Source organism: Fukomys damarensis, unplaced genomic scaffold (assembly GCF_012274545.1).
Source record: "Fukomys damarensis isolate Sample0158 unplaced genomic scaffold, DMR_v1.0_HiC HiC_scaffold_13, whole genome shotgun sequence".
Classification (NCBI taxonomy): Eukaryota; Metazoa; Chordata; class Mammalia; order Rodentia; family Bathyergidae; genus Fukomys; species Fukomys damarensis.
The window spans coordinates 38,107,287-38,125,697 of NW_022900925.1; the positions used below are offsets into that span (position 1 = coordinate 38,107,287).

General features: G+C 59.2%; 1 protein-coding gene across 9 annotated transcripts in view; it reads left to right on the forward strand.

The window, feature by feature from the left end:
* Atp6v0a1 (ATPase H+ transporting V0 subunit a1) overlaps nt 1-18,411 on the forward strand; it is a 42,248-nt gene that overhangs the window by 21,319 nt on the left and 2,518 nt on the right. For 4 of the 9 annotated variants that reach the window (XM_033763056.1, XM_033763055.1, XM_033763058.1 and 1 more), the window contains 15 exons: nt 131-213; nt 1,079-1,172; nt 2,167-2,379; nt 3,847-3,997; nt 4,497-4,636; nt 4,955-5,112; nt 5,405-5,495; nt 8,536-8,654; nt 9,722-9,938; nt 10,024-10,131; nt 10,672-10,749; nt 14,527-14,634; nt 15,187-15,204; nt 17,276-17,393; nt 17,483-17,654. In XM_033763056.1, the coding sequence (XP_033618947.1) occupies nt 131-213; nt 1,079-1,172; nt 2,167-2,379; nt 3,847-3,997; nt 4,497-4,636; nt 4,955-5,112; nt 5,405-5,495; nt 8,536-8,654; nt 9,722-9,938; nt 10,024-10,131; nt 10,672-10,749; nt 14,527-14,634; nt 15,187-15,204; nt 17,276-17,393; nt 17,483-17,654 (1,868 nt within the window). The remainder of the gene's footprint in view (nt 1-130; nt 214-1,078; nt 1,173-2,166; nt 2,380-3,846; nt 3,998-4,496; nt 4,637-4,954; nt 5,113-5,404; nt 5,496-8,535; nt 8,655-9,721; nt 9,939-10,023; nt 10,132-10,671; nt 10,750-14,526; nt 14,635-15,186; nt 15,205-17,275; nt 17,394-17,482; nt 17,655-18,411) is intronic. The other 5 variants (XM_010635508.3, XM_010635511.3, XM_010635510.3 and 2 more) reach the window with 3 other exon arrangements.

Consider the following 18,411-nt stretch of genomic DNA (forward strand, 5'->3'; position numbering starts at 1 on the left):
CTGCGGCCTCAGGAGTGGAGTGGGCGCAGATTGCAGTGCAGGCAGCCGTGTCCTCACCACCCAGAGGGGAGCTGTCTGAGGGGTTTTCTGGACTGGGGTCTGAACCCTGCTTTTTGCTTCTGGGGCCTAGGGTGACCATGTGCACAAGTCGGTGTTCATCATTTTCTTCCAAGGCGATCAGCTGAAGAACAGAGTGAAGAAGATCTGTGAGGGGTAAGAGACCCCCCACCTCTGTGTGGGGAATGTGTAGCCCAGCCCAGGGGAGTGATGCACACCTGTCACCCAGCACTCGGGAGGCTGAGGCAGGAGGATGGCTGTGAGTTTGAGGCCAGCCTGGGCTACATAGCAGGACCCTGCCTCAAAAACATAAAGCAGGTGGGGAGTGCAGCTCAGTCAGAGTGGCCCTGTTTACCCTGAGCACCACAAAGAGAAAGAAGGGCCCGGGCTCCTCTCCTCAGAAGCCTGGCTGTGCCCTCCACTCTGGGACCGTGGGACTGGGCAGTGCCCCGGAGGCAGCATCCTCACACTGAGTCTGGCTGTGGACAGGGTGTTCTCCGTGCCACTTCCCCAGTAATCTATGAGGTAGCTGCTTTTCCTTCTTTGAATCTCAAGGGACTCTCAGAGCTACAGAGAAGGTGGAGATGGTCCAGAGGTTCCTGTTCTGTCGCAGGCTCTTCACATGCTCAGTGTTAACGCACCAGTCTAACTGAGCCTACTTAGTGAGCTGCTCCTGAGGTTATTTAAATTGGACATGTCAAGGAATTTAAAGCTGGCTGTGGTGGTGCCTTCCTGTAATCCCAGCACTCGGGAGGCTGAGGCAGGAGGGTGATACATTGGCGGTCAGCCTGGGCTATGTGGCAAATTCGAGGCCAGATTGGACTATATAGAAAAATCCTGCCCCAAAAATACAACCACCCAGGGCCGGGGATTTAGCTCTGGTTCTGGCGCCTGCCTTGCAATTGCAACGACCCGAGTTCAATCCCCGGTACCCGCCCCCCCCCCCAAAAATACAACCACCAAAAAAAAGAAAGCAACCGACGTGTGGATGTTCCTCAGGCCATGTCCGTGCATTTCGCAGGTTCCGGGCCTCACTCTACCCCTGTCCCGAGACGCCGCAGGAGAGGAAGGAGATGGCTTCTGGAGTCAACACCAGGATCGATGACCTGCAGCTGGTATGCAGGCGTCCCGGGCCCTCGGCATAGACCGCAGGAAACTCACTGGTCCCCTGAGAGCACCGCGGTAATGTCGTGCATTCAGGCCCCTCTACCTGGGCTGCAGATACTGTTCATTTAAAAAGAGATGTTCAGGGCCAGGGATTTAGCTCAGTGGCTCTTCCGCCTGCTTCCCAAGGAAGTGACCTTCCTACAGTGACACCGAGTTTCTCTGCACATGAGGCCTTTGATGATTTTGTTGTTGTTGTCTGGTTTTTTGAGACAGTATCTCACTAGAGCTCACACAGGCTGGCCTGGAACGCACTGTGGCCCCCTGCTTCATCCTCCAAGTGCTGGAATGGCAGGTGTGCGCCGCCACGGCCGACTCGGCCTTTGCTGTGAACCTCTGCAAAGTGGTCTTGCTGGGTGCAGGACAGCTTTTCAGGGCCTCACTGCTGCTCCATTCTGGGCCAGGCTGGGAGCTTTAACATGGGTGGGATGAAGCCCCTTCCTCTGAGAGGAAGGTGAGATTTTGGTGGCTTCTCCTGCAGGACCACGAGGGCCTCCTCTGCCAGTGCAGGCAGATGGAGAGCAGGAGGCTCCCTCCTCCTCCTCCTCCTCCTCCTGCCTCTGAGATCGAATGCCACGGCCTGGGGCTGTGAAATGCCTGAATGCCTGCACCTCCCTAGAGCAGCTCTGTTCCGGCCTCGCAGCCCAGGGACTGCGGTGTCCCTGTGCCCCCGGCTCAGCAGGGTGCTGTCACCGGGTCTGGGTCCGGGTCGAGTTGCAGTGAAGAGAGGCGCCTCTGTTGGGTCCTGGATGCGGGAAGAGTGAGTGTGGACAGAGAAGCTAAATCGTTCTCTGAACAGTGCAGCTCGGAGCGAATAGAGGACATTCGTCATCAGAGCCCTCATGTTGTGATCCGACCCAAACTAAAAAGGTCCACTCTCCGCCGCCCCTGTCGGAAGGTTGCACCTCCTTGCAGTGGGCCCAGCTTCCGTCCTCTCCCTGAAAGGTTCTGAACCAAACTGAGGATCACCGCCAGCGGGTCCTGCAGGCAGCCGCCAAGAACATCCGGGTGTGGTTCATCAAGGTGCGCAAGATGAAGGCCATCTACCACACGCTGAACCTCTGCAACATTGACGTCACCCAGAAGTGCCTGATCGCCGAGGTCTGGTGCCCCGTCACTGACCTGGACTCCATCCAGTTTGCGCTGCGGAGGGGCACGGTGAGCCAGGCTTTGGGCTTTGGGCTCTGAGGTGCAGGGCCCCGCCGCTCTCCTCCCAGCTCTATGCTGTGTTCTCTGGGCCCCACAGTGGTCTGGAGGGGCAGAGTCCCACCTGTGGGGAGCAGCTGGCCAGCACCAGGCCCTGCATGGCTGTGAGCCCCTCTCTGTGGCTGTTTCTGACACTGCCTGGGGCCTGGGGGACAGGAACGGAGGCGATGACCTCCATGACCTCACAGCTCCCGGGACAATGCGCTGGCATGCAAGGCCCCACCAGCCTGTGTGCGAGCTGGGCCCTGCGACCCAGCGACCAGTGGGCTCCGTGGAGGTGGTCCTGAGTGACACCGAGCACTCCTCTGTGGGGAGCGTTTGCGCCACACAGGAAACCAAGCAGAGCCAGGTGGCATGGATGTGGCCTCTGAGGACCGGATGTGACAAGGCAGGAAGTGAGGGGCAGCAGCATGTCCTGGGCCTGGCCTTGGATTTTATTTCTTCTTCTGTCTTTTTTGGTTTTTTGGGTTTTTTTTTGGTCTTTGGTGTTTTGAGACAGGGTCTCACTGTGCAGCCCAGGCTGTCCTCAGACTCGTGCAGTCTTCCCGCCTCACTCCCGAGTTCTGGGATCACAGGCGAGCGCCACTTCAACCGGCACCTGAAGGGCTGTCAGAGGACAGGTCAAGGCTTGGTGCTTCATCCGGGTTAGAAAGCACTGGGGTGATTCAGCCGTGAGGGGCTCAGCAGACCCTCCAGTGTGAGAGCACGGGGCTCCCGTCGGCCATAGCCAGCGTAGCCATCATCCAGATGCGGGAGGTCTGGGGACCCCAAGGCAGGACTTGTGAGGGCGACGATGTAGGATCTGTGACATCTGAGGGAATGAGTGGAGCCGGCAGTGGCTGTGCTTTGCAGCAGGTCGCGGGGAAGGCAGGAGGGAGAAGGCAGGGTGTGGGGCTCTGGTGCAGCCCAGAAGCCAGCAGGCACTGCTTGCCCAGCCCAGCCCAGTTTGCTCTGCCCCTCAGGGCCTGGTGAGGGCAGAGGTGGCTCTGTGCTGTCTCCAAACAGCCTGGTTTTTCCAGACAGGCTCTCGCTGTGCTTTGGTTTCCTGTGCTTGGGCCTCAGCTGCCCCCAGCCCTCTCCTGCTCACCTTGGTTGAGGCTGCTTCCCGCGAAATGGTTTTCCAACTTTTGGGTCTTAAATGTGTGTTTCAGTGACCCTCCTGCCTCAGCCTCCTGAGTGCTGGACTACGGCCATGCATTGTCGTTCCTGGCTTCAAATTAATACTTTTTCACTGTTACAACGTATTGTACTTCCCAAGATGGAATCAAAACCTTACACTGTAAATGTCATACTTGTGGCTTTTCCAAAACCTGGGAAAGATGGCCCATGACCTTATGTCCTTCGGTTTTGTTGTGATGATTTGCAAAAGTGGGCCCGTTTTGTGTGTGCCCTGACCTCAGTGTGTGCTGTCGTCCCCAGGAGCACAGCGGCTCCACCGTGCCGTCCATCCTGAACAGAATGCAGACAAACCAGACGCCACCGACCTACAACAAGACCAACAAGTTCACTTCTGGCTTCCAGAACATCGTGGACGCCTATGGGATCGGGACCTACCGGGAGATCAACCCAGGTACCCGCAGCAGCCTGTTCCCGGCAGTGTCGTCGTCAGAGCCTGTGAGCGCCTCCCTGTAGGGCCGGCCAGCGAGGCTGTGGGCAAGAGCTCCACAGTGCCTGGCCCCCAGCTGCACCCACCCGGCCCCCAGCTGCACCCAGCCGGCTCCCTGCACACCTTTGTGGGGCGCTGCTTCCTGCAAAGGCTTTTCGAAGTGCCTGATGTTTTCCCGAGCTCCTTCCTGGCTTCATTTGCCCGGGCGCGCAGGGAGGTGGCAGCAGTTGTCAGTCTGCACCCCACGCCCCCAGTTCAGTGTTCGAGGCCCAGGGCTGGGGAGGGGCCAGCGGAAGAGGGTGGGTGGCTGCTGGGGCCTGGGTTCCACAGGAGAGAGAAGGAGCCGCTGGGAGAGCCGCTCAGCAGAGCCTGCGGACCCCTCCTGTCCTGCCTGGGCTGGGCGGCTGCGGGTCGGTGGGGCCAGGCTCTCCTCCCGCGCACTCTTCCCCTGGCCTCTCCCCAGCTCCCTACACCATCATCACCTTCCCGTTCCTGTTCGCCGTGATGTTTGGGGACTTCGGCCATGGCATCCTGATGACCCTCTTTGCTGTGTGGATGGTGTTAAGGGAGAGTCGTATCCTCTCGCAGAAGAATGAGAACGAGGTGCCACTGGGGTCCCCCCTTGCTGGGTGCGGTGTCTGTGGGGCCTGAGGCAGGAGGTGGCAGGTTCAAGGCCAGGCGGGCCCCTTAGCAAGTGAGTGATGAGAAGGGCTGGGGACACAGCTCTGCGCAGCCCCTTCCACCCTGCGCCAGGACCACTGGGCAGCAGTTACATCTGCAGGGAACAGAGGCTCATTTCCACCTGGAATTCTAGCACCACGAACCGTCCAAGGGGACAGAGATGCCCTCTCCTCCTTAGCAGAAAGGGGCCTCGCGCGTGTCGGGAGTGGTGAGGTAGCCAGGCCGCGCCTCTGCTTGCAGATGTTCAGCACTGTGTTCAGCGGCCGCTACATCATCCTGCTGATGGGCGTCTTTTCCACCTACACCGGCCTCATCTACAACGACTGCTTCTCCAAGTCCCTGAACATCTTCGGCTCGTCCTGGAGTGTGCGGCCAATGTTCACTGTCTACAACTGGACGTAAGTTGAAGGGCAGCCGGAAGCTGCTGGGCGCCGGTTTCACGTCGGCACCAGCTGGCACCTGCGAGAGTGAGGCGACGTGCCGGCCTCAGCTGGGTGTATAGAACTGGAGACAGCGCGTTCCTTATCAGTACGTGGACAGCAGGCCCTGGGTCCCCGTTTGGTCGTGTGCCCGCTTTTCCTCGCGGCTGACCACTCTCGCCCCTGGCGCCAGCCCCTCCGCTTGCTGAAAAGACTGCGGGGTTGTGGGGCCCCGGTGTGTAGCATAAGTGGCTCTGCTCCCCTCTGGCAGGGAGGAGACACTCCGGGGGAACCCTGTGCTGCAGCTGAACCCAGCCGTGCCTGGCGTCTTTGGTGGCCCGTACCCTTTCGGCATCGATCCGGTGAGACTTCTGCCCTGTGTCCCGCCTCAAGTCCCCGCTGTCATCCCAAAGGGAGGGCGCTGAAGTGAAGACAAATAGCTCTCCCCTTTCCAGCTGACGTGTCGTGTTCAGGGTGCTGCTAAGCCATCAGAACCCAAGTATGTTGGGAGCCACATAGTTTTTCTTTTCTTTTTTTTGGTATGGGGATCAAACTCAGGACCTTATACTTGTGAGGCAGGTGCAGTGCCACTGAGCTAAATTCTCTGCCTTTTTTTGTGGTTTTTGAGATGGGGGCTCACTTTGTAGCCCAGGCTGACCTTGAATTCACAATGATCCTCCTTTCTCAGCCTCCCAACAGCTAGGATTACAGGTTCCAACAATACTTATTTCTGAAGTAGCTAAAATATTGCCTCTGGGAAAATTTATTTTCGAGTCTCTAATTTTTAGCAGACAGTTTAACAAACCAGAACTATCTTTGCGTGGATTTCAGATTTCCAGTCTTATCTTTATATACTTGCAAAAACTTACTGTTTTTGTTTTGAGACAGGCTCTCACTATGTAAGTCAAGCTGACCTCGAACTCACTATATAGCCCCAACTGGCCTTGAACTCTCGGCACTTCTCCTGCCTCAGCCTCCTGAGTGCTGGGATGTGTGAGGTCACTCAGAGACAGGCTTTGTGAGAAAAAAAAAGGTTTATTCCAGGTGTGAACAAAAACTGAAATTCGGGGCAGATTTCAGCAGGAAGCTAGGAAGAGCTAAACGTATTACATCCATGAGCGGATGGGCTGACGCGGGGGGTGGGGGTGTCAGCAGCTAGCTGGGAAGGGAATTGGGTTTAATATGTGCTGAAGGGCCTAAGGAATCTGGGCTGAAATGTTTATGACTGAGGGTCCAAGGACAGTCAGCGCAGGTGTGCACATAGTCACTGGACACCAGCACCCGGGAGATTGTGTCCTCCAGCAGAATCTTCTTATGGCCATCTGTCCCAGTAGCCTGTTTTTTGCAGAGTCTCATTCAGGCCAGGCAGGACACTTATCTCAAAATTCTTTGTTTCTTTTTTCAAGTTTATTGGTCCTTTTTAGGTACACAGCTCAGTTCCATTCATCATTGGGATCTTGTACATTCACACGATGTATCTTGGTTCTTATTTTTTTCCCATTTCTCTGCCCTCCCTTCACCCTCTCCACCCTTCCCTGTTTATGAAGATTTTGTTTCCATTTTTTCCTTTTCTTATATTTTTTCAGAATTCTTTTTTTCAAATACTTCAGCAAATAATATGGTCAGATCTTCATTACCATGTTTAAGCTGAGATAGTAACAAAGAGTAAGACAGAGGATTACACAACCCGGAGGAAAAACAGGCCTTAGGGCTGAAAGGTTGTTTCCTATAGAAGGTGACTGCTCCTCTGGGCTTTGAAGGCTGCGCCGGCTCTGGGCAGGAGAGGCGGGTGTGCAGGGCAGTGTGCTGCTGACGCGGTCGCCCACGGCATCCGTGCACAGAGCTGGGCTGCAGGACCACCGGAAGTGGTGTGCTCCTCCGCAGCCTGCGCACCCAGGGCGTAGGGCTTCCCTCGGGACCCATCCAGGAAAGTCGTTTCTTCAGCGGGGGCCATTTAAAGGATTTTATTCCATTTGTCGCTGCTGTTTTGCTCCCTTTGGTAATGGTGAGCAGCAGGCAGGGCCAGTCCCACCGCAGACAGCATCATTTGTGCTGGCAGCTCCCAGGCGGGCCCTTCGGCCTGAGGGGAACGGGACGCAGCGGGAGAAGCACGCATCCCATCCTGGCGCCCTCTCAGATGCGTTACACTTGGGTCCTCACCAGCTGCGGGGCCTCAGTGAGTCCCAGGCCCCTAACCAAAAAGCAGAGAGCAGCAAGCACAGCCCACCCCGCCCTGCAGCAGGGCTGCCCCACAGGAGATGCACTTGCTCTCTCCACTGTGGGGGGGTGGCTTGGACCCCGGGCGTTCACACTAAGCTCTGTCCCAGCCCTTTCTTTTTCATTTTGAGACAGGGTCTCACTAAGTTTCCCCATCTGGACTGCAATTCGGGAGCGTGCTGCCTCAGCCTCCCAGAGTGGTGGGATTGTAATGTGCAGCGCTGTACCCTACTTGGGGCTGAGTCCACTGACGGAGCTGTGGCATTGTAGCAGCAGCTTCCTCCCCTGCTAGAAGGGTGGCTGATAAGCGGATGTCGTAGGTGCTAGCTGTGGACCCTGGTGTTCCGGTGAGTCCTTGGGTCCATGAGAGAGATGCTGCCCTCCCGAGCACACCGAGAACAGGTTTCCCAGACTTGCTGGACACTCTTTGGGGCTGCCGCGGTCTGCAGGGCCTGGCGCCTGCTGGATAAGTGGATCTAAGTCCGAGCCTGCAGCGGCACTGAGGTCACATGTGCACAGGGAGATGCTGGAGGGGCTGGGGCACCAGACGCTCGAGCTGTGGAACTGAGAGACCGTCATGAGCTTTCCCACGAGGTCGCCCAGCCTCTGGCTCCCTTGGTCTGTGGCTCAGGCAAGGTGACTGGTGGCTAAGTGGGGCAGAGTAGGCAGCTGGCCCACGGGGACAAGAGTGACTGTGGGTGGCGGTGGCCCTGGCTGAGCAGGAGTGGCCCCTGGGGTTCTACTGCCCAGGGCACAGGCCGAGGAGAGCGACTTGGCGCCCTGGGCCACAGCTAGGAAGGGGAGGCCTGGTGAGACGGCCGCAAAGCCCATACGTGGCAGGAGTCCACGCTGACCGCTGTCCTGGGCCCAAAGGACGGCTGCTGGGCCAGGGCCCTCGGCGAGCACAAGGCCTGGGGTCCATCCCCAGCGCCAAGAGAGAAACGTCCCTGTGAATGCTTCCTGGGGTGACACCCGCCCTGTGGTCAGGTCTCCAAACCAACTCCTTGCCTTTTCACCAGCCTCGCTGTGCGGGTCGTGGTATCTGGGCTGCACTCCACACAAGGCAGGGGACACTGCTCCTCCCGGTATCTAAGTGCACGTTCAGGGTTCCTGCACTGACACAAGTCTCTTCTAAACAGATGAGCGTTCTGTGTGTGATGCTCTTTCTTTTCTTGGGTTTGAAAGATCTGGAACATTGCCACCAACAAGTTGAGCTTCCTCAACTCCTTCAAGATGAAGATGTCGGTGACCCTGGGGATTGTCCACATGCTGTTCGGCGTCAGCTTGAGCCTCTTCAACCATGTGTGAGTCTTGGGGCGGTGGGGGCGCAGCTTCTGCCAAAGACATGGTAGTGGTTTGTGGAGTGTGTGTGTGTTAATGACTTAGAGCCTGGCCCTGTACTGTAGCCACCATCTGGTAAAGCCCCGCGGCCTTTGTTTGTTTCTTTGAGTCAGGGTCACTGTGTAGCCCAGGCCTCGAGCTGGAAGTTCTCCTGCCTCTGTCTCCCAAGTGCTGGGCTCACAGGTGTGAGTACCATGGCCTAGCTGGGCATGGTGGCACCCACCTGTGTTCTCAGCACTCAGAAGGCTGAGGCAGGAGGATCACTGTAAGTTCAAGACCCGCCTAGGCTAGAGTTCAAGGCCAGCCTGATCTGCATAGTGAGATCTGGTCTCAAAAAGCACACACAAAATCTCATGGTCTCCTGGCTGGGGATATAGCTCAGTGGTACCCAAACGTGCCTCACAAGTGCAAGGTCCTGAGTTCAATCTCCGGTATTAAAAAAAAAAAAAAAAAAATCTCATGGTCTCCTGGCTGGGGATATAGCTCAGTGGTACCCAAACGTGCCTCACAAGTGCAAGGTCCTGAGTTCAATCTCCGGTATTAAAAAAAAAAAAAAAAAAATCTCATGGTCTCAAATGAAACTTATTATTAGTCCCTTGCAATTTATGGTTGTGATAAAAATCTTTGAGAAAAGCTTCAGTGATTTCTTTATCAAATTGAGTGAACTCCTTTTCTTTCTTGATGTGTAAAATTACAAACTGTGCGCCTGGTGGTGCACACCAGTAATCTCAGCACTCTGGGAGGCTGAGACAGGAGGATTACCAGTCTGAGCGACTTAGTGAGCTCCTGTCTCAAGAAGAAAATAATAATTTTAAAGGCCTCAGAATGTCACTCAGTGTGAAGGCACCAGCTCAGCCCCTGGTGCGCAGGGCTTTGGGGAGGTACTGTGCTTTGGGGACCCCTTCCTGGAGAGATGGAGGTGGCTTGGAGCCCACCCGAGAGCCTGCTCTGTGCCCCCAGACAGGAACCGGTGAGCCCCGCAGCCCAGCCTCCCCATCCCTTCTCCCTGAACAGTCCCATCTTCCTTTAGCTACTTCAAGAAGCCCCTGAATATCTACCTCGGGTTCATCCCCGAGATCATCTTCATGGCCTCTCTGTTCGGCTACCTGGTCATTCTCATCTTCTACAAGTGGACGGCCTACAGCGCGTACACATCGGAGACCGCGCCCAGCCTCCTGATCCACTTCATCAACATGTTCCTCTTCTCCTACCCCGAGTCGGGCGGCGCCATGCTGTACTCCGGGCAGGTGCGCGGGCTGGCAGGCGTGGGGGTGCTGCTCAGGGTGGCGCGGGCCCCCACCCACACCGCCCTTCTGCCCGCCCGGCCCACAGAAGGGGATCCAGTGCTTCCTGGTGGTCGTCGCGCTGCTGTGTGTGCCCTGGATGCTGCTGCTGAAGCCCCTGGTCCTGCGCCGCCAGTACCTGAGGCGGAAGCACTTGGTGAGTGTCGGGGTCTGAGCTTCTGGGCTGCGCGGCAGCTGCCCCACTCCTGCACCACCGCAGGAGCCTGGTTCTCAGAAACACGGGTGCCATGGCCACGGATTCTGCACCGCCCTGAGCGCAGATGGAGCCGCAGCTCAGCCGCTCTTGGGCGTCAGGGCTGCAGGGGGCCCCGCCCGACCCTAGGGCTGACCCCGAGACGAGACGCTGCCTTTTAAAGCAGAACTCTCACCCACCGGTGTCGGGGCCAAGGTTCCTTTTAAAGCATATCGATACTTTTCTCCTCAGAGAGCACCGTACACACGCAGCTGTGCTTGCACGCGTGTGTGCGCTGGAACGTGTGCAGCCAGTCGGCCCGGCTCCCACAGCCCCGCGCTGTGCCGTGCACGTCCCCAAGCGAGATGGCCCTGGGGGAGCAGAGCGTTCCAAGCCCCTCTCCCTTTCCTGACCGTCTCTCTCCATGTGCCCTGCTTGTCTCGCCCTTCCCTCCTGCCCGCCCTCTTCCGTTTTCTCCTCCTCCTCTTCTCTCCGTCACATCAGGAAGGGCAGCCCGAGGAGGAGGCCCCAGTGAGCCCGGCCCTGAGCCAGCAGGGACTCGAGGCGGCAGCGGCTGCTCCCGTGAGTGAGTCCAGGCCGCCAGCGCGCTGTGCTGAGTGGCGGGCAGTGCCCGGGCCTCTGTAATGGCCCTGTATGTGGGCCGCGTGGCCCCTGGGGAAGCGTGTCCCGCCGCTCTGAGAGGATGGCAGAAGAGCTCTCCACCTCTTGAGAATAGACTGGTGTTTTCGTTACCACTGTGCACAGTCCCTTTCCGGAAAGTAAGTACGGCGCCGTCCCCGGGCCGCGGGCCGCGTGAGCTCTCCTCCCTCATCTTAGTCGGAGCCCGCGGCTGCAGAGCACATCCGCCTCGTGTCCGCATTCCGTGACCACACGGTGGGTGACTTCTCCACGGAAGCCAGGGCCTGATTCTTGACTTGATTTCCCTGGATTTAGGGCTGTGCTTCAGAGTGATGTTTGGGCTTCCGGTCCTTGTTAGCAGTGACTCCTCCCGAGAGTGCGGAATGGTCGGTTTCCTCCTCAGTAGCGTCAGGCGCCGCCGTGCGTCCTGAGCTGTTCTCCCAGGCCCTGTGCGCGCCTCATGTCTCCAGTGTGCTGGCCGGGGTGAAGTGGCCAGGTCGTCTTCTGTCTCGATCTTCCCCTTCGAGAGAAAGCTCTGGTTCAGTAACAGCACTTAGCATGTTCAGCATTTGAATTTTTACTCTTAAAACATCTTTTAACCGGTCTTCTCATGCACCACCGTCAGAGTAGCCCAAGACCTCCGGGGCCACGAATCGCAGCTCTCTGAGCCTCCCTGGCAATGACTGCCCATTTGTTCCGAGTCCTGGTAGCACCTGTCCTTTGAAGAATGCACACGAGGTGGATGGCTGTGCCCTCCAGGAGGGGCCCCGGGCATTCTGCGCGCAGAAGCCCACAGCCAGCCAGGAAAGGGCTGATACTTGGGGACACGAGTCATTTCCATCTTCCTGCTTGCGGCTGCTTTCCAGGAGGGCCCTTCTCCCTCCCAGTGAAAGAGACCCTTGAAGCGTGTGTGGGTTCCCAGTGTCCCTTCCACACTCCTCTCTCTGCTCTTAGCGCCTGAGGTGTTTCTGAGAAGGTCTTGGTGCTTGGGGGTCTGGCCCTGTCTTCGGGGGTGAACCCAAGTGGAAGGTGCTGTCCGGAGCCCTTGAGCCCCAGGGCTTCCTCTCCTGCTCCTCTGCAGCCCAGACTATGCTTCTGGGCCACGGCACCAGATGGCAGCGCCACAGTAAGGGCCTTGACCCCGAAGGGCGGGCTGCGAGCTCTCGGCCATTGTGGGGCTGGTTCACCCTCTGGGCTGTGAGTGGCTCTCGGTACATCTTCCTTCTGCTCCCTGAGCTCACTGTCTCTCCCCTTCCTGTACCCGAGTCCCCACAGGCTGAGGCGGGGCCCTTCCTGGAAAGCTGCGCAGTTGGGCTCTGTTCTGGGACACTGACCCGTCCTGGGACTCACCGGGCCCTCCTGGGCCCTCCTTGGCCCTCTTAGCCCTCCCTTGGGGATGGGTTGTGTGCCCATCAGGAGGGCCCAGCTATCAGTGGTTCTAAACAACTACACATTAAAATAAACTTTGAACTGACTGTGGGTAAATGTGTGTTTAAAAAATTTACCACAGTAGCTGGATGTGGTGACACACGCCTGTTATCCTAGCACTGTGCAGGCTGAGGCAGGAGGATCACGAGTTTAAGGCCAGCCTGGGCTACATAGCTAGACCTGCCTCAAAAAAGAAAAGTTCCACAGTAAAAGGCATCCTGCCATGCGTCTCAGAATCCTCCCCTCTCTGCACCCCACATCTCGCTGCTTCCTGAAGCCCCTCTGGAGGCCTCCTGTGAGCCTCTGTATAGGTGAGGTCAGAAGTCCCGTGACTGCTGCCACCCAGCGCCATCCAGCAGAAAGGCACGCGCCCTCGCACCTCGTTCGCTGGGTTAGCACTGTGGGCCCTCTGGCTCCCCCAAGTCAACAGGACCGCGACGGGTCGGCATTTGGAATCCATCGGGGCGTGACACAGGCAGGACTGCACAGCTGCAGGCACAGAAGATGCACCTCTGCCCACTTCAGAAAGTGGCAGGAGCCTCAAGTATATCTGAAACTAGGGGGAGTGTTGGAAGCCGGGTTGATGACAGGGTGTGTTTTACTGTGATAATTTTTTAAAAAGCTTATTCATCAGGCTGGGGATTTGGCTCAGTTCCACCATCTGCCTTGAAAGGACGAGGGCCCACGTTCGATACCCGATACCAAAAAAAAAAAAATGTACTCACCATCACTGTATTACACCTTCTACTTCTTAGACTACTAGAACAAAAAGTTAAATAGAAGAAAAAATACCAGTGGCCCATAGCCCCATGACCCAGACGGGCCTCTGCAGACGCGTGACATGTGCAGGGGGCAGCACTGACTGGAAAGTCTACAGGGTCTCCCCCAAGCGCCAGCCGCAGGGGCTGTGCCTGCTGGTGTGAGCGTGTGCACAGGGCCCACCCAGTAGGACCCATGTTTGAGATGCAGCGTGCTCTGTCCCTGGTTAGCCGACCCAGTAGTGTTTCATCGTGGTCACCACGTTTCCTGTAGCTCCGTGTCCCGCAGAACGTTCCACTGGTTTGGCCAAAGCTGTGCGGCCATTGTGTTGGTGGTAGGGTAGTGAGCACAGCTGCCTTCCAGAACTACGCAGCCGCTCTGTCCTTGGAGATGCCAGTTGTTGCCGTTCTTTGTGACTTGCAGCGCGGGAAGATCCAGTCCTTAAAGTGCAGCAGCACCAGGGTCCCAGTGGTGGTCACCAGCTCTTGAGTGCGCAGGTGCTTGGCATTGGCAGAGCCTTAGCAGTGTTAGTCTGTACTCGCTGTGCCCGGCCTGGCCCTCGCTGGGTCACGGACCAGAGACCCTGTGTACACAGCAGCTGCTGAGGTGCTCTGGGGGTCCTGCGGCCAGGTGGGGATTCTGTAGAGGGCTTGGTCCCGGCACCCTCAGAGCTGATGCCAAGGCGGAGAGCAGGTGGCACAGGAGCCAGTGAGGGGGCCCGGGCTCCTCTCATCGTGCTGGCATCTGCCCAAGGTTCCCTTTGACTCCGTAAACCCAAATTTTTCAAATTAAGTTGACTTTAAAATTCTGCATATGAGCCACGCATGGTGGCGCACTCAGGAGGCTGAGGCAGAAGGATCGCTGTGAGTTTGAGATCAGCCTGGGCTACGCAGTGAGTTCCAGAGCAGTCTGAACTGGATACTGAGACCCTGTCTCAAAAAAACCTGCATATGGAGCTGGACGTGGTGGTGTGCACCTATAATCCCACACTCTGGGAGACTGAGACAGGAGCATCACAATTTCAAGCCCAGTTTGGGTGATTTAGTGACTTAATAAAGGCCCTGGGTTCAGTCCCAAGTGCCAAAAAACCCCCACACAACAAGCAAAAGCCCCTGCCGTGGAGCTCGCTGCAGACTCCTGGGGAGACAGCCGTGGGAGGCAGCACCCCAAGTGCAGAGGAGAGAGGCCCCTTTATCTCTTTCCCGTTTTTTAACTCGGTTCTCTGTGGCCAGAGTTGTGTGGGCACCAAGCTTGTTTCCGTCCCCTGGGAAAGAAGCCTCAGCCCTGTGGGAAGCCCAGCCCTGCGGGTTGAGGCGGGGGTCTCCGTCAGCACTGCCAGGCGAGCCCAGTGCGCTGGGGCGATCCTGATGCAGCCGGGGCCACACCCCGTGGCCGTTAGGTGCGGGTGCAGCAGCGCTGTTTTGTGTGGCATCAGTGGGCCCCTTGCATGTGGCCAACCACGCCGTTCCCGCCTAAAGAACCCAGCTCGCCGAAAGCCCAGGCAAATTCCACTCTTTCTGTTCGCCCATGTAGGGAACTCTCAGCTTTGGTGGGATCAGGGTGGGCAACGGACCGACAGAGGAGGATGCTGAGATTATTCAGCACGACCAGCTCTCCACCCACTCGGAGGATGCGGAAGAGGTAAGCCGGGCCGGGCTCCCCTGCTGCTCTCCTGGGGCTCGCTGCGTCCTCAACTCTGCAGCACTCACTTCGGCTCCACCCAGGCACAGCTGCCAGAAACTCGGGCCCTGCGGGTGGCTTCTCCCCCTCGCCCACTGTCTAAGATCTAAGAAGGGTGGCAGCCGGGCGTGTGCGCGGGCTCTGGGTTCAGCCTGTGCGCACTGGGAAGGAGTGTGTTATGCCGGCCTCCCGCAGGGCCCTCCCGGGCTCTGTCTGGCAGAGGCCAGCAGCGGAGCACCCGGCCGGACTCTGATCACTGCTCATTGTGTGTGGGATGGTTTTTTCCCCTTGATACCGGGGTTCGAACTCGTGACCCTGCACTTGTGAGGCAGGCAGCGGCACGGCTGAGCTACATCTCCGGCCCTGGAGTGGTTTTTAATGGCAACCATGGGGCGCCTGTGGGAAACAGGAGCCTCAGCGCCACCCCTCCCTGTTGCCGAGGCCCCAGGAGCAGGTGTGGCCAGGGTGTCTTAACTGTGAGCCTCCCACTAAGTGTGAATTTGTGTTTTCAAGCCTTCCGAGGATGAAGCGGTAAGACTGTCACTCTCGGGCCCCTCCTCTCCTGTCTGCGCACTGTGACCCCCCTCCGGCCCCTGCAGGCCACATCTCACTGCATCCCCGCCTGCGCCTGTGCTCTGTCCTGCTCCTCTCTGCCTCTGCCTCTGCCTCTGCGTCACGGGTTTGCCACTCTGACAGCTCCCAGTCTGCCCGCACTCTGCGGGCTCCGGCCTGGCCTCCACCTCCGGTCCATGTGAGGGAGGCAGCGTTCAGGGGAGGAAGGCCAGCCGGCCGGGGTCCGCAGGAAGGAAGATTCGAGCTGGGTGTGCAGGGCCTCCCTGCACGGTCTGCACCTTCCTCCAGGATCTCTCTGACACACCTGCCCCTGGCCCTGAGCCATGGCCACCTCTGCTGTTCTGATGGAGACAGAGCGCTGGGTCCCCCTGAGGCTGGAAAGGGCCTCGCTGGCATCCTGGTGTCTGGTGCCCTGTGCCCAGTGCCTTGGCCACCGTTGCCAGGGTCGAAGCCCTGCTGGGGCTGGGCCGTGTGGGACGGACCTCTCCGCCTCCCCGGCCTGGGCCGGTTCCACCTTCTCAGCCTGGTGACGGTGTGGGCTCCCGGTCATCTCCAGCAGCGCAGCCCTGTCCAGCTCCTACAGCTGGCTGTCGTCCTCCCTTCCTGTTCCGCTATCCAGCTGGGCAGCCAGCGGGGACCCCTGAAGACAGCATCCCGGCAGCCAGGGCCATGCATGTCCCCCACCTGCCCACGGGGTGTGCTTGTCCGCTCGTGCTGCGATGAGCAGGCCCGGGAGCGTCCGAGTCGGGCGGGGGGCAGTGCCACGCTGAGATGCCTCCCCGAGGCAGGGTGTCAGGGCGTAGGGACAGGAGGGCGGGAAGGGACACGGGGCCGGGTTCCCAGGACTTGGGCAAGGGCGAGGCAGACAGCTGGGGCTGAGGGCAGAAGAGCACAGCTGGTGTGGAGCCCCTGGGGCTGCATCTGAGGGGCTGCTGGGATGGAGCTGCAGGAGGACCGGAGGGGCAGGGGCGCGGCCCTCGTGACCGGCTAGGAAATAGACTGAGGGCAAAGCAGATGGCCTGCGGGGAAACTGAGGCAGAGAAGGCTGGAGATGCAGAGTGATGCAGAGCCGTGACTGTCTCCCCTGGGGAAGCCTGAGCCCAGGGCTGCACAGCAGAGAGCAGAAGTGGGGAGGAGACGCGGGCGGGGCCGGGGCCGGGGCTTCGGGGAGGAGGCGGCCTGAGGGAGCTGCTCAGGAGAAGCCGGATGTGCACAGGTGCCGCCATGGTGAGGGACAGCGAGCCCCTCTGGCCATGGCCTGTGGCTCCACCCGCCAGAGCCTGACCTGGGAACGGGGCAGCTGCTGAGCCAGGAGTGAGCGGAGGACCGGCCAGCCTGTGGGCTCGGGGGCGCCTGCTGGTGTGATTGGCGCAGGGCCCGGGCTGCTGGAACCTTCTGGACTCCAACCACACCCCTCCATGTGCCCAAGCAGGCCCCGAAGTGTACCCGAGAGCTCATCCAGCCCTCCGGAGAGCGCAGGGTGGGGAAGGCAGGACTCAGGATAGTCACCGAGATCCCTCAGTCAGAGGGAGGGAGACCACCATGACCCCGAAGGCAGGGGTCTCACAGGACCCGGGACCAGCCGGCTGGGAGCGCGGCCCTTCTGAGGCAGCCTCACAGGTGTCCTGGGGCATGAGCCAGCCGTGGGGGTGTACGCCTGTCATCCCAGCCCTCTGGGAGGCTGACAGGAGTCTCATAAGTTCAAGCACAGCCTGGGCATCTTAGTGACTCAGCAAGACCCTGTCTCAAAAACCAAAATGCCAAGCATGGTGGCACATGCCTGTAATCCCAGCACTCAGGAGGCTGAGGCAGGAGGACCACTGTGAGGTGGAGACCAGCCTGGGCTACATAGTGAGTTCCAGGTCAGTCTCAACTACATAGTGAGATCCTGTCTCAAAAAAACAAAGAACAAAACACCCAAAGCAGGGCTGGGGACGCAGCACAGTGCTCCAGCCCTGCTCGGCTGGTCTGGGCTCCTGCTCAGCCCCCTCCTGGCCTGATGGCCTCTCTCTGGCTTCCCCCACGACAGTTTGACTTCGGGGACACCATGGTCCACCAGGCCATCCACACCATCGAGTACTGCCTGGGCTGCATCTCCAACACTGCCTCCTACCTGCGGCTCTGGGCGCTCAGTCTGGCCCATGCACGTGAGTGTCTGGCAGGGAGGAGGGACGGCGGCCAGGTGGTGCAGGGCTGGGCCGGGCCGGTGTCCACTGACCAGACACTGTCCCCCCAGAGCTCTCCGAGGTGCTGTGGACGATGGTCATCCACATCGGCCTGAGCGTGAAGAGCCTCGCGGGCGGCCTGGTGCTCTTCTTCATCTTTGCCGCCTTCGCCACACTCACCGTGGCCATCCTGCTGATTATGGAGGGGCTGTCAGCCTTCCTGCATGCCCTGCGGCTGCACTGGTGAGCGTGGGGCCCAGCCTGAGTGGGAGCGGAGTGGGACCTGCCACTGGCACCCTGCGGCACTGCTTGGTTTAGTTTCATTTTCTGAGACGGGCTCGCTGTGTAGCAACCTTAGACTCAGAATACTCCTGCCTCAGCCTCCCCGTGCAGAGGTCGCAAGTCGGTGCCACCGCTCCACCTACTGCGAGACTCTTACTGGCCTGCATGGAGAGGGTATGGGGAGGGAGAGCTGGGGGCTGGTATGGGCCTTGGCTGCCAGGAAGTCTGAATTCTGGGCCCACAGAGGGCGGCTCGGGGAGGCTGGCCCATGTGCTTGGAGCCAGCCACAACGGCCCAGGTGCCCCGCCACGGGGCTGCACCCCAGCGCCGCGTCATTCTGTCATTCTGAGTCGGGGCCCTGGTGCCTCCGCTCCCCTTGCGCCTGGTGGGAGCGCCCAGCTTCCCGAGGCGATTCCCGTTTTGGGGTCTCCAACCCGAGTCTTGGGACTCTAGACACCGTCCCCAGAGGTTGCTCACACCGCGCCGTGGGTCCCCACGCGAAGTCGCCGCGGTGCCGCTGAGCGCAAGCCCCACCCTGAGGTTGTCCGCCTGGCTGTGCGGATTGGGGAGCCAGGCTCCCCACTTATCAGCGAGCGCCACACTTCCTCCCGCCCTGCTGACTCTCCCTCCCCTGCCGCTCGCTGACCGTGCCGGGCGCCAGAGCTGATGCCAGGGCAGCCCCTTCGCCAGCCCCGCGCCTTCGGGTGCGGAGCCCAGG